The sequence below is a fragment of the Cryptosporidium hominis genome (assembly GCF_000006425.1).
Source record: "Cryptosporidium hominis TU502 chromosome 7 CHRO017028, whole genome shotgun sequence".
Classification (NCBI taxonomy): Eukaryota; Apicomplexa; class Conoidasida; order Eucoccidiorida; family Cryptosporidiidae; genus Cryptosporidium; species Cryptosporidium hominis.
This window is the reverse complement of record NW_667294.1, coordinates 1-14467: the sequence shown is the minus strand read 5'-3', so window position 1 is coordinate 14467 and position 14467 is coordinate 1. Positions and strand designations below refer to the sequence as shown.

General features: G+C 30.9%; 7 protein-coding genes across 7 annotated transcripts; 5 read left to right on the top strand and 2 right to left on the bottom strand.

The window, feature by feature from the left end:
- The first annotated feature begins 761 nt into the window (after positions 1 to 761).
- On the top strand, positions 762 to 2195 carry Chro.70114 (hypothetical protein). The annotated part of the gene is made up of 1 exon (XM_661581.1): positions 762 to 2195. One exon carries the CDS (start codon positions 762 to 764, stop codon positions 2193 to 2195), a length of 1434 nt encoding a protein of 477 aa, XP_666673.1.
- Positions 2196 to 3237: 1042 nt separating this feature from the next.
- Positions 3238 to 4419, top strand: Chro.70113 (phosphoglycerate kinase). Its single annotated transcript, XM_661580.1, has 1 exon — positions 3238 to 4419. One exon carries the CDS (start codon positions 3238 to 3240, stop codon positions 4417 to 4419), a length of 1182 nt encoding a protein of 393 aa, XP_666672.1.
- Positions 4420 to 4837: 418 nt separating this feature from the next.
- Chro.70112 (hypothetical protein) lies at positions 4838 to 6346 on the top strand. The annotated part of the gene is made up of 1 exon (XM_661579.1): positions 4838 to 6346. The coding sequence occupies one exon, from the start codon at positions 4838 to 4840 to the stop codon at positions 6344 to 6346; it is 1509 nt and encodes a 502-aa protein (XP_666671.1).
- A 148-nt stretch (positions 6347 to 6494) lies between these two features.
- Positions 6495 to 8744, bottom strand: Chro.70111 (hypothetical protein). Its single annotated transcript, XM_661578.1, has 1 exon — positions 6495 to 8744. The coding sequence occupies one exon, from the start codon at positions 8742 to 8744 to the stop codon at positions 6495 to 6497; it is 2250 nt and encodes a 749-aa protein (XP_666670.1).
- Positions 8745 to 9694: 950 nt separating this feature from the next.
- Chro.70110 (hypothetical protein) lies at positions 9695 to 11455 on the top strand. Its single annotated transcript, XM_661577.1, has 1 exon — positions 9695 to 11455. One exon carries the CDS (start codon positions 9695 to 9697, stop codon positions 11453 to 11455), a length of 1761 nt encoding a protein of 586 aa, XP_666669.1.
- Positions 11456 to 11894: 439 nt separating this feature from the next.
- Positions 11895 to 12674, top strand: Chro.70109 (hypothetical protein). The annotated part of the gene is made up of 1 exon (XM_661576.1): positions 11895 to 12674. The coding sequence occupies one exon, from the start codon at positions 11895 to 11897 to the stop codon at positions 12672 to 12674; it is 780 nt and encodes a 259-aa protein (XP_666668.1).
- Positions 12675 to 13024: 350 nt separating this feature from the next.
- Chro.70108 (hypothetical protein) lies at positions 13025 to 14245 on the bottom strand. Its single annotated transcript, XM_661575.1, has 1 exon — positions 13025 to 14245. The coding sequence occupies one exon, from the start codon at positions 14243 to 14245 to the stop codon at positions 13025 to 13027; it is 1221 nt and encodes a 406-aa protein (XP_666667.1).
- Between the last annotated feature and the right edge of the window lie 222 nt (positions 14246 to 14467).

Here is a 14467-nt window from a genome sequence, read left to right as displayed (position 1 = left end):
AGAGGAAAGGTCTCCCTCTGGAAATGGAGCGGTATTTCCAATAGGTAGCATAGATCCAACCTTTTTCCACCCAAGAGGGTACATCTGGTATAATATCCTATCCTTGGCTACTAAATGATAATATTGGAAGAAATAAGCATTTTGAACATAAAAGATTAATTTCAAAAGAAATTGAATGTGATTATGGCTATAAAGCATCCAGTAATATACNAAATCCTGTTCTGGAGTTTATTATTTATGAAGATTTTGAATTAGCAGAAAAAAAGGTTGAATATGAAAATTCTTTGAGAAAGATTGAACAGTTTTTCCAGGAAAAGAAGTCCCAGTTCCNCAATAGTGATACTATTTTAAGGATAGAATTAGCATTTTCAAGTGGAGAAGAATTTCTTAGAAAGTTTAGAATTTACTTAAAAAGTAAGCTTAAGAGCAGAATTACTGCCTTAAAATCATTAATTGGTTACTTAATTAAATTGGATAGTAAAAAGAAATTCTTGATTCATTCAGAATTGAATAATATCGTAAGTGAATATGAAAATTTATATGAAAAAGGCGAAGCTGATAAAGATGAATTGATTACTCTGTATTTAATATATTCTCAACATTTGGATTGCATAGGCCTTTCATTAGAAGGATTGAATTATATTGAAAAAGCTTTGAAATTAGACGATAAGAAACCTGATGCTTTTAACATTAAACGAAGACTTTTAAAACATCTTTATAGGTTTGATGAAGCAACTAATGCAATTAATCATGCGAGATTAATGGATATAAATGACAGGTACCTTAATACTCGTACAATTTGTGCTTGTTTGGAAAATGGAGATTTTAATGAGGCTAAGGAATTATTAAAGAAATATATTACGCGTATATCTGATCAATCAAAGTCAAAAGAAAGCGAAGTTGTACCCTCCAATGAAACAGAAATTAAAAATTTGCAAATGATTTGGTATGAAAAAAGGGTTGTGAGGAGCCTGGAATTATTTGATTCAAGTATAGATGGCTATGTGATGACTTTTGATCATTATTTAAGATTATTGGACTCAATGGAAATTATGAAGACTGATCAATACGATTATCATTTATATTGTTTAAGAAAAATGACACTATGTAGGTATCTTGATTTCATTAATATGCAGGATAAACTCTTTTGCAATACAAATTATCGAAAAATAAGTGTCATATTTTGGAGAAAAATTTGGATTAATATTTACAAGATAGTTCATGGTAAATTAGAATTAGCTCAAATCAATTATAAAAAAGATAAACAAAAGAACAAAAATAAAGGTGGTGATGAAAACGAAAGTTTAAAAGAGACTTTAGAATTTGTTAAAGACCCTGAACAAAATTGGAGCAAATCTCATGAAATTATACAAAATTATAGAAAGGATTGCATATTTAATACACAAAGTTATATTCCAATATATATTCATTACTACTGTTCACAGAAGATTCTTGGAAAATTATCTATGGAGACTTGCATTTTAGTTTGTAGTAAATCAATTTACAGAGTATATACATTAGAAAATTCATATATTAGAGAAAACCAAATAGGAGTTTTCCCTATTTTACTAACTCATTTTTACACAAAAATATTTAACAATATGAAAAATGGTATTGGTAATATATCAAAAGACTATAGAAATAATATACTGGATGCTATTATTAAACAACTCCAAATATTTACTGGTATTGAGAATTTAAATATTGATAATATCAATACCCATTTTCAAAATTATATTTCATATATGAATTTTAATAATATCAATGATATCGAAAGCCTTTGTAATTTGGTCAAGATTTCAATAATTACTGGAACATTCAATAATATTGAATCTTATCTTGATAATTTTGATAATATAGATAATTTGAACAAGTTCTCTGGAATATTTAATCAGCAAATTATTAATTTGGTAAAATTACTTATAATTAGATCAATTATATCCAACAATTCTGATACTGAATCTCTTAACTTGAATTCTTCAAATTTCTCAATTGAAAACTACTCTTTTTCCAAATCTAAATTACTGAACAAAATTATCAATTCCTATGATATAAATTCCAGAAAATTTGTCACAACTTATAATCAACAAAATCATGAACACAAGTTTATACTTCAAGTTAAATACTTGAAAGATCAAATTTCAAAAGAAATCATTGAAATCTCTAATCTACCTATTCTCGCTTTATCCATCTAATACTAACAATAATAATAATAATAATAATAATAATAATAATAATAATAATAAATTAGTAAAGCAATTAACTATTTCTTATACTTATTTACCTACCATTTTGCATGTTTCATATCTGTACGATACTCAAGTACTATATTAAATTCGAAATCTTACTTTAATATAGGTTCTAATATCGTCTTTGCAATCTACTTTGCAAATTGCTATTTTAGCACTATATACCATACTAAATAAGCATAGTTGTGAAGTTGAACACCTTTAAAAAACAGAGTTCTCTGCACTTACTTATTCAGTTCAACAAGCTAGTGCATTTCTAATTTTATAATGTTGATTTTCTACAATTATAAATTAATTCTTATTAAAAATAATTTCTAAGAGAGGCGCAAGTTTCCCGCCAAAACATTTGTTATTTTAAAACAAGCAAAAATTTTCAAGGACTACTTTATAGGTAGACTCGAATGATTTTATTCAAGTTTATTTAAATATTGTAATTGTTTTTGAACTAAATATAAAGTTAGATTGTAGTTATTAATTATATAATTGATGGTACAAGGAAGAAAGAAAGAAAATTGGAAAGAAAACTTGTAGTGCTCGAATTTTAGTAGAAATATTCTCCCCACACGTGTGAATATAGTACACGTGTTCCCCACAGCCATGTTGCATGCGAAATCTGTGTACATTGCAATAGTGGTTGGATATTTATTATTACAAATAATAAATAGATAAATAATTTGGTTTCAATTTCTATTCTATTTATTTTATAGAGAATTTTTTTTCAAAGTTTGTATTTTGATTTTGTATAATCATTGGATAAAATGGATCTTTCAAAAAAGCTGAATATAACTGATTTTGCATCAGAGGTAAGTTATTTGTTTGTGAAAGGATCTTTTTGGAGGATAAAAAGAGAAAAAAGTAATCAATGTTGTTTATACAACATATTTTAATTAAATATTGAATGAATAACTAACTAATTTTCATTTTTTTTTCTCCCTATTATGTTAAATGATTTTAGTTAAAAGGCAAAAGAGTATTCATTAGAGTAGATATGAATGTACCAGTAAAGAATGGGCAAGTTACAGACAAAACTAGAATAATTGCAAGTCTTCCAACCATAAAATATGCTTTAGAGTGTGGGGCAAAGAGTGTAGTTTTGGCTTCTCATTTGGGTAGGCCAGATGGACAAAGAAAGATGGAATACTCATTAACTGTAATAGTTCCAATTTTGGAGGAATTATTGGGTAAATCAGTAATCTTTGCAAAGGATTGTGTAGGTAAGGAGACAGAGGAATTATGCAAGAATCCAGCAGAAGGAAGCGTTATTTTGCTGGAGAATTTGAGATTCCACTTAGCAGAAGAAGGCAAAGGAGTAAATGAAAACGGTGAAAAAGTAAAGGCAACTCCTGAAGAGATTGAAGCTTTTAGAAAGTCCTTAAGCTCATTAGGCGATATTTATGTGAATGATGCTTTTGGAACAGCACATAGAGCACATAGTTCAATGGTTGGTGTAGATTTAACACCAAAAGTTGCTGGCTTGTTGTTGAAAAAAGAATTGGAATATTTTAGTAAAGCTTTAGAATCTCCCACTAGACCATTCTTAGCAATCATGGGAGGAGCCAAAGTTGCTGATAAGATTCAGTTGATTAAGAATTTGCTTTTAAAGGTTGACAGAATGATTATTGGAGGTGGAATGGCTTTCACTTTCAAAAAAGTGATGGATAATATGGAAATTGGTAAATCTTTATTTGATGAAGAAGGAGCCAAAATTGTTAAAGAAATTATGGATACAGCCAAGGAGAGAAATGTTCAGATTTTATTACCTAGTGATTTTGTCATTGCAGATAACTTTTCTACTGAAGCAAATGCTAGGATTATTAAGGATTCTGAAGGTATTCCAGATGGTTGGATGGGTCTTGACATTGGGCCAGAATCATCCAATTCTTTTAAAGAATTGATTCTTTCTTCAAAAACTATTGTTGCTAATGGCCCTCCAGGTGTATTTGAGATGGAGAAATTCTCAAAAGGATCTCGCTCCATGGTTGAAGCACTTGTTGCAGCAACAGAGTCAGGTTCAATCACAATTGTGGGTGGAGGTGATACTGCATCATTAGTTGAAAAATGTGGATCAGCTAATAAAGTATCTCATGTTTCTACAGGCGGAGGTGCTTCTTTAGAGCTACTTGAGGGGAAATTGTTACCAGGAGTTACCTCATTGTCATCTAAATCGTAGATTGTCTTCTGTAAACTAAAATAGCTTTTTAGAAGCTTTCATTTTTTTTTTCCTTTGAATATTCTCTGAAATTTTGTATGCATGCATTTTTCTTTCAAAATTCGTCTCGTGGGGGGCCGTGCGCCGGTAATTTGCATGTTATATGGCGGGAAAATGATAAAAAATAAGGAGAAAATAAAATACATAATAAAAGCGCATAAGAAAGATAAATAATTACTGGTTAACTTTAGATTAAGGCATAAGAATAAGTTTTACTCAACAAAATTGGCTAATTGTTAAAATAAATATGGTTATTCAGGTTAAACATTGAGCAGGAAATAAGAAAATTGGCAAATTAATTGAAAAAAAGTGTGTGAAATTAGGGAAAGCAGAAAATCTAACATAAGACAAGTAAGCTAGCTTCTTAGCTAGCATAACAATGATTGATAACTATCAAGAATTTTTGACAGATTCGGAAAGAAGCCATGAATTGAGCTTCTCAACAGTACTTGATGAGATAATTATTTCAGAATTAAATGAGGATCCAAACATAAACTTAGATAACTGGACATCAGTTCCAAAAATGAAGATTGATCTTTTTAGTTATTTGGAAATAATGGATAAATTAGGTGAGATTTTGTTTTATAAGTATTCTTTTAATATATTAGTTTTTCTATTCATACAAATTATACAAAGAAACTCACGAAATATTTTGGATTTTGATAATAAATTTGATACCATCTTAATAAAATCAAATATATTTATATATAATTCATGGAGCTTTTATTTATTAGTTTACACAATTGGAGTTATTTATTCAATTTTTCTATATAACAAAGAAAAGTATTTATGTAAATTTCTATTCTTTCAAAATGATATATTTAACCATAATCAATTTAGTGGAATATATAATACTTGGTGCAGTATAATAGGTATCATAAGTAGATTTCATGAAATTGTTGACATTATATTTTTCAGTTACTTATCATCCCAGTATTTAAAACTTTCTCAATCAGTTTTGTTCTTTTTGGTTCGTTTAAGCTTCTTGGTCATCCAAGTTAGATCTTTTCTAGCTGCTGGAAATATAACTTCTAGTTTTAATTGGATAACTAATAACACTCAAAGTCATGGACAAACTTCATCTTTTGGTTCTCAAAATCTTCATTCTTCTTCTTCATCTTCTTCCTCTTCCTATTATTCGACAATCAAAACAGAACTTTCTCAAAATCAAGATAATTTTAGATACCAAGAAGTGAATCAACAAATTTCCCCTTTGTCCTCATCATCATTCCACTCAACCAAATCCCAAGAACAAGATATTGGTAGAGACCAAAGTATGGATGTTCACAGTAAAAAAAGAAGTATAAAAAAAGATTATTGCCATTTGTCTAGTCAAGTTCCTTCAGATCTTCCCTCCTCTTCCTCATCATCATCTTCATCATTACCCGTTTCCTTAACATCTTTTCTTTCAGCTCTTCCAAGTGTACAAGACAATTTTTTATTTTGCAAGTTTTCCCAAACTTTCTTTACCCAAGGACTGATTTCCTACTTTCATTTTAATGCTAGTGACTCATTTAGAGCAGCTTTAACGAAATATAACTCACAACTCAAGCAGAATCAAACCAAAGTAAAGCCATTCAAGATTCTTCAACTTGCAGATTTAGCATTTTATCTAGACTTGTTTTCCCTTGAAAACATTTTATATAGTCTTTACATTTTAAATAAACACAAAGAGACACATGAATTTAATATATCTACCTATTTTTTGTGGAAAGTACTTTCAAATGACTTGATTATCAATATCTACAAGCTTTTCTTTTTAATATTTGTCTCAAGATTATCTAAGATCTATATAATACTAACCTTAACTATTTCCTCACTCAGTATTTCAAGCCTATTCTTTTATTTGCATGTAAATAAACAAGTAATTAATGATGTAATAAGATGATCATAAATATATAAAACTTTAATTTGTCTAAATTTTTTTTTCTACTATATAAGTGGGTATTTGTAATATATATAAAATTGCATGCATGCAAAAAATCTTTAGTGGAATTTGGCGCCTATTATAAATCCAATTTTTTTTTTTAATTAAATTAAATTTTAAAATTACACAAGTTAATGTAATCTAAAATAGCATTCTGAGTTTTCCTAGGTAGTCTTACTGAGATATTAGAATTAGATGATCTTGATTTAGACTTGGATCTATGCTTGGATGGAACAGAATTTCTTAATATATTCTCTTCTCTAAGCTGATCAACTCTAATTAAGTACTTAAAGTCTTCAAGTTTAACGTTTCTTAAGAGCCATTTCTGAGTCCTGGAAACAATTACCATCTCTTTTGTCTGTTCATCGTGTTCATCTGGAATCCTTCCTTTATTCATTTGAATATCATCGTGATTTTGATTTTGGTTGTAGTTTTGGCCATAACTCTGAGAATTATCAATTTCATTTATGCAATGGTCATGATGATTATCAATATTTGCTTTACCATTCATAATACTTTGATGGCTCCTTTTGTTACCAGAATCGGAGTTTGAATCCATCATATAGTCAGAACCTTCGTGTTTTTCCCTGGATGATAATTCCTGATCGTTATCCTGAGACCTGATTGCCTTATTTCCAGATACCGTCTCACTATTATCCTTATTAGATTCATCAGGATTGCTGCTATTAAGTCTCATAATTCTGCTAACCATATCATAATTGCAAAATTTGGGGTCTACTTCACTTCCTAAGAACTGTCTAGATGACCAGTCAACTCTTTGATAACTTGCATTCTCCAATCTTCTCCAGAGATTCTTGATCATGTATGGTACCAAATTACAATAAAACTTGGAGATCTTATCAGACTCTAGTTTGAAGCCCAAACCCTCATAGCGTTTGATCTTAGATTCAACATACTTCTTTATTTCACACTCTATAGTCAATTCCACGTTCTGAGTAGCCTCTCTTTGGTCTAGGCATTCTTTAAACCAATTCTTTGAGTTTATGATCAATGCATCCTTCGATACCCTTTGTCTTTTGCAGAATTCCGTTACCAAACAATGAAATTTACCGATATTAAATGATTCGTCTATATAAGGAGCCAAATATCCCAAAACTCCTGTGTTTTGTCTATACAAGAAATGCAAATAGTCCCATACCACCTTTTCTATAGGAATATTGTAGTTCCTTAAAGGATTTGAAGGAGCTAAGTAACTTTGTTGAGACGACTGAGATGCCTGAGCAAGCTGAGATGATTGTGAGAGTTGGGATGCTTGAGCGAGCTGAGAAGGCTGAGTGAGCTGAGAAGGCTGAGTAATTTGAGAAGGTTGTGTAAGCTGAGAAGGCTGAGTAAGTTGGGAAAATTGAGTAAGCTGAGAAGGCTGAGTAAGTTGAGAAGGCTGGGAAGGCTGAGAAGGCTGAGATTGCTGAGACGGTTGGGATGGCTGAGTGAGCTGAAACACTTGAGAAGATTGAGAAAATTGGATCTGCTTATGTGGTTGAGAGGACTGTAACTGAGTTTGTTGGGACATCTGAGACGGCTGTGTAAGCTGATATGGATGAGAATTGCGAGAAGGCTGGGAGTAATGGGGAGATTGAGAATACTGGGGCGAAGGAGACGGAGAATGTTGAAGGGCCTGCGAGCTTTGTGAGTATGATCCTTTTGAAAGGTAATCATTCAACTGAGAGGCCTGGAGAGTTGGAGACGATGAAGGAGATGGGGATAAAGATGGAGGCACACTGTGAGATCGAGATGATTGTTGAGACTTAACTGAGTTTTGCATTTGTAACTGGTACACATTTTGAGGAATTTGTTGCATATGATTGTTCTGATGTTGAAATTGAGATGGACCTGGTTGGGAAACAGAACTATTCAAGTTTGGACTATTGTAATAATGGGAATTTTGAGAATGAATAGAACTTCGAAGAATTTGGGAACTTGAATTCCGATTCTGGCCATGATTATGACCTTGAACAGAATTAGAATTCATCATTATCATGTTCAAATTTGAATTTGAATTTGAATTTGGAAGAGAAGTAGATGAGGAATTCAAACTATGGCTTTGGTAGCTTTGACTCCCTATTGAGGACTGACTTCCAGCTAAGCTTCCTGTATTACTATTACTTTGCGTTATACCTCCCAATTGATCCATTCTTTGAGAAGAACCTCCTCCTATTTCATGATCATCCATCATTATTTGAGCGGAATTATGATTATTTTGTTGAATTTCAAGATATCCTGTATGTTTACCGCTTAGATCTTGAAATACCATATTATGGGTACCGGATTGATTACCAAATCTTATATCTTCATATCCTCCATTATTTATTCCCTCACTACCATTGTTACCAAGACTCATCACTAATTTATTGTCGAAGCAATTTGATCCTCTTTTTATGTCAAAAATTCGATTTGCTTCTCCACACTAACTTAATTCAACGCTGGATAAAGACAAAATTTCAATTATTGAATTAATAATCAAACTTTAGTATATTTAAATATGGGAATATATTAATCCAAATTTACAGTTACCCTTAATAACTTAAGATCCAGATCTATTTATTTTTATAATATTAGTTTTAAAAGTTGTAATATAACTAATTTTCTTCTTTTTTAAAGTAACAAAGTAGAGAAATAAAGCCTACCTTAATTATTAAGTCATAGTACCCAGTTACCTTATATATATATATATATATTTAATATTTATATTTACTGATTCAAAGGCTAAATAGGCAAAGATTGTGATTTTGAGACACAAATAACAAGATCAAAGACTGGATCACAATCACCTAATGAATTTGCATATACGTGTTCATATAAATATATACACAAAATTACTATTTACTCCCAATTATATTATTCTCTACTACTTTAATCACTTTTTTTCTATTCTTTAATCCTCAATTTTGATTTATTTTCTCTGCCTTATTTCTCATTCCCACTTTATTTTCATTTAGGCGGGAGACGCCGGTATACGTCTAAAGTTTTGAAAAAAAATTAATAAATAATAGTAAAATAGGAAAAAAAGGGAAATAAGACTTGGAGAGAATAGAAATAGGATTCCCTGAGAGAAGAAAAGCTGGAAAACTACGGAGAACGGAATAGGAAGACTTTAGGATCTTGAGCTCGGATTGCCTAGAAAAAGGAAATTACGAGATCACGAAGGTTAGAGAAAGAGAAATAAAAAGAGAGTGGGAGGAGACTACAAGGGAAGGAGGAAACAAATTTTTGTTTTAATTAAAGAAAGATTATATAATATTAGTTTCTAGTTGTATTATAAAGAAAACTTATTGTAATTAGAGTTGGAAAATGTCTAGAGCGGTGGAATATGACGACGAAATAGTGTGTTTGGGAAAAGGAGGAGTATATAGGCTTAGAGGAATGACGAAGAATGAGGTAAATTCTGAAGAATCAACAGTTAATAATCCAATTCCATTTTTGGAAGGTGTTGAAATTTATGCCCAAGAACCCCAAGGAAGAGGATACTGTTTTGTACCAAAGGATTCAAAGAATTCTGTGATTTTAATAACAAAAGGAGAAGGTGAAGTTAATAAGGAACTTAAGATAGAGAATGATTTCCCAATTAGAAAGTTGCAATATTCACCATTAGGAAGTTATTTATTGGTTTTAACAGTATTTGAACAAGGAAAGAATGAAAATAACCTACAAGTTTACAAACTGAAGGAAAATGTAAAATTACTGTTTTCTTTTCCTTTTAAAACAAACAGTGCAAAAGTTCTTAGTACTTGGCCTCCATATAGATGGAGTAATAATGAGATCTTTGTATTTAAAGTCCAAGATACCAGTGTATCAATATTTAAAAGCGATACTGAGAGCCTGGAAAATCCTATAGGAACTTTAAATTTCTCAAAAAGTATACAACTTTCAGTTTCTAACGAGATTGATGGAGGAAGTAATTTAGGAGAAGAAGGATCTAAATTGAGTAGCTTGAACTTTACAGTAGTAACTCCCCAATCTGCTCAAAATATGGATGTATATGTATACCATGCAGAGATGGATAGCAAAAAAGAGATCCAGCTTAGCTCAATTGGACAAGTTTGTGTAAAAGAAGCTCAAACATGTCAAGTTTCTTGGAATAACTCAGGGGATAGTATTTTAGTGTTTGCTCAAATTGAAGGTGAAACTTTGGGAAAATCTTATTTTGGATCTTCAAGTTTGCATCTACTTCGAATTCAAAATTCTAAGACTGTTGTGGCAAATAGTGCTTGGAAAGGAAATAAAGGAGGAAATAATGATCTTGAAAATGGAAATAAAAATGGAAGCGATGGTTTTAAACCCTCAGAGAAGCTGAGTCTAAGACATCAAGTGGTTGTTCCGCCAGAAGAAGGTCCTGTGAATGATGTTGCTTGGTCTCCAAAATCCAATGAATTTCTCTTATGTAAGGGAATTATTCCTCCAGAGCTGACTTTGAATAGTGGGATTGATGGCTCTCCTAAAGTTAGCTTTGGGAAATCCAGAAGGAATACAATTAGATGGAACCCTTCAGGAAAATGGTTTGCATATGGAGGGTTTGGAAACCTTGCAGGAGATCTAGATATTTGGGATCTTGATAAACAGAAGCTTATTGGTCAAACTAATGCTTCTTGTTGTATTACTCTTGAATGGTCAGTTTGTGGAAGGTTTCTACTGGCTTCTACTACCTCTCCCAGACTTAGAGTAGATAATGCGATTCGGATCTTTAGATATAATGGTGATTTGCTTAAAAGAGTCAACTTTGACACGCTTTACTCAGCTTATTGGTCTCCAAAGACTGCTGATTATAGGCGCTCAGTGAAATATAGATCAGTTTCTCCTGGAAGGGAATTTAACTCAAAACCTCAGCCAGAAAAACAAATCTACAGACCAAAATGGGCAAGTAGTGGATTCGCTGAAAGGATGAGAGCTGCTAGAGATTCCAATAATGTCCCCACTGTTGTTAATGTACAACAAAAGCCCAAGAATGAGTATGTTATTCCTGGGCTCCCAACACTTGAGGCATCTGCTGCAGCTGTAGCATCTTCCAGACAGAGTAATCACCGCCAAAAACAGAAACAGAAACCTAAAAAATAGTGAGAACTCCGATTCTCCCTTTTTAAACTTTAACACCGCTTTACGCTTTTATAGTTAGTCATTGCAAGCAAACAGGCGCCACAAACATGCATGCAATGTGGGGAGCCGGTATGCTTTAGGGCGGGCTTTTCTTGAGCCCCCATAAGTATAATTTTTTAGAAAGCATTGTTGATTTTTTTTTTTGAATTGAAGGGTGGAGGAATTGGAGAATAGAGCGGATAAAGAACGGTAAACTTGGAAAAGATTTTTGTTATTGAAAAAAAAGTTGCATTTTTTTTACTGTGTTCTTTCATAAGTGGGATTCGGTGCAAAGGACTTAAGAAAAGAGGAAGCGGAAGCTGTTGGGGTGGGGTTTAGTAATATTATATTGGTAAAAATTTCTTTCTCATGAGATTTAATTATTTTAGAACAAATTAAAGATTAATGTGAGAAAAGAAAAATGAAAGCTTCGAGATATCATCAAATTCTCAATCAATGGATTGGGAAGACAAAAGGTTTTATTATTGATGAAAATAGAGATGCTAACACAATCCAGGTAGCTGGAGAAAGTAAATTGAATAAGAATAAGGACAGTGATATAGAATGGGGAAGTAAATGGAGATTTGGAGAGAATGAAAATGATGACAAGAGGGGGGGAAAAGAATTGGTTGGAGTAGTTTCAAGTATTCCATCACTGACAGATATCATTCGGCCATTTGGAGATCTTCCAAATGATGTCTATATGGATATTATGAGCAAATATAAGTGCTTCTTACACGAGCTCAAACTCAAATTGATTGAAATTTTTCGTATAAATTCAGAAAAATTCAAGATTCAATATAAGTTAGATATTGTGGATGAGAGATTAGCTTTAGTTGAAGAGCTTGGACAGGAAGTATATAAGCTATCAGCTGCTGATCTTGCTAGAATACATACTCAAAAAGATAAGGAAGAGTGTTTAATGGTTGATAGATTGGTTCCTGTGGTTGAAAAAGCTAAATCACTTATTATTGTAGAGGAAGAGAAATTTCTATTAGAATTAAATTCCAAGCTTAGAACAAATCTGGATCAACTTACAAAAGAGTTCCATGAACTTCAAACACAAATTTCCCAGGTTGATAAACAACTTAAAGATGCTGATAAGACTTCTAATAGCTTTATTACTGATGCTATTGAAACATTCAGAAAATGGTCGGAAAATGCAAAGGAAGTTATTAAAGCAGTGGAAAGGGCAAATTAATTTTCTAATATTTGAATTAACTTATTCTATTCTTTATCATCTAAACTATATTTACCGCATCATCCAATCACAATATATCTTTACTGCTCTTTCTATCACTCCGCCATTATGAATTATAATTACAATCACTCATTTCACCCTAATCATCAAAACTTTTACTTTAATCAATTAGTAAGAGAACAAAAAATCAAATCAAATAAACAAATAAATAATAAACACGAAAATAATGGATAGAAAATCTAAATTTTATGTTTATATACAATTACGTGTCACGGTATGCATGCATGCGTATTAATATGCATGCATGAAAGCTCATTTAGGTACCTCTTTTTTTCTCTATTAATAATTTACTAGCAAAGTTGTTTGGAAATATCTTCTCCTGTTCTTTCTTCAATCTTTTTGATTATTGATTTAGTAATATTAATCATCTCCTCAGAATGGTCACTTAGAAGTTCCTTAATTATAGGAAGAATATCTGATAAATGAGACAAAATTGTAATCGAACATATTTCATCCTTCCAAAGCTTAAGTAAAACTTCTGCTGAAAACATTCTAACCTGATCATTACCATTTCTTATTTTATTCACCAATAATCTAATAATTCCAGCCAATATTAAATCATTACTTCTAAAACATCTTATTGAATGAATCCAAATATCACTCAAAATAAGATCCCATTGTTTTCCACAACCTGTTAAATTTCTAGTTGAGCCTGGCTCAAATAAAGCAAACATATCCAAATTTGTAACTATTGGATTTACTAAATAATCTTCTATTGAATTTGGTACGTCTTTTGATTCTTCATTTTGTACTGATAAATTTAAATAAATTATCTTTATTAATATTAAATTATATATACCTAAATGGTACCAGTACCAACCAAGCTCATTATCTAAATGACTCAAATTAGCAATCTGTTGATGATTTGGTGATCTTTTACTTGGACTATGAATATTTCTATATTGAGATATTGTAATATTCTGAACGCATGTTAAAGCATTCATTTGAGTTAAATCACAAATTGATTTCACATCCAATGCCACATCATCTATAAGACAATATATACCATATTCTCCTGTTGATTCAAATACTGCTAATAAAATTAAAATCCAAATTCTGCAAGAATAAATATCTTTAATTAATGTTGAACTTTCTGAAGAAGAAATCTCTTCATATAGATCTTTTATTGCTTTCTTATCAGAATTACTTGCAGTCTTTGAATCATCAGATTTCTTTGTCATTGAACTTACTTTTGAAAGAAAACTCTCACCATTTCTATGAATCAATCTTTTTATTAATAATATAAATTCTTTTAATCTTTTTGCATTCAATTTTAATACAAATACTGATATTAAAGTTGAAATACTTGATTCTAATTTCCAGATCTTCAAATTTGTAAATGAATTATTCGATTTTAAGTTTGATAATTTCTTAAGATCTTTAATATCTAAATCAAACCATTTTGGATTCACACAACCATGGGATAATAATACATCTACTCCAAATATATTTGAAATAAAACTATTCAAAGATTCCTCTTTTTCTCTATTATTATTATTATTACTTTTCATATTATTTCTCCTATTATAATTATCATCTTTCTCCTCCTCTGTTCTTTTTCTACCTGACAACTTTTCTAAACCATTTCCAATCTTAGAATCTGTAGAATCTTCTTCTAATATTTTCAATTCTGTCTCCTTAATTGAATGTAATTTTGAGAAGTTTATTATTAATAAATTCACTAATAAAAGATAAAATTGAGAAAATCTTTCAATAAATGACTTTTCTGTAAT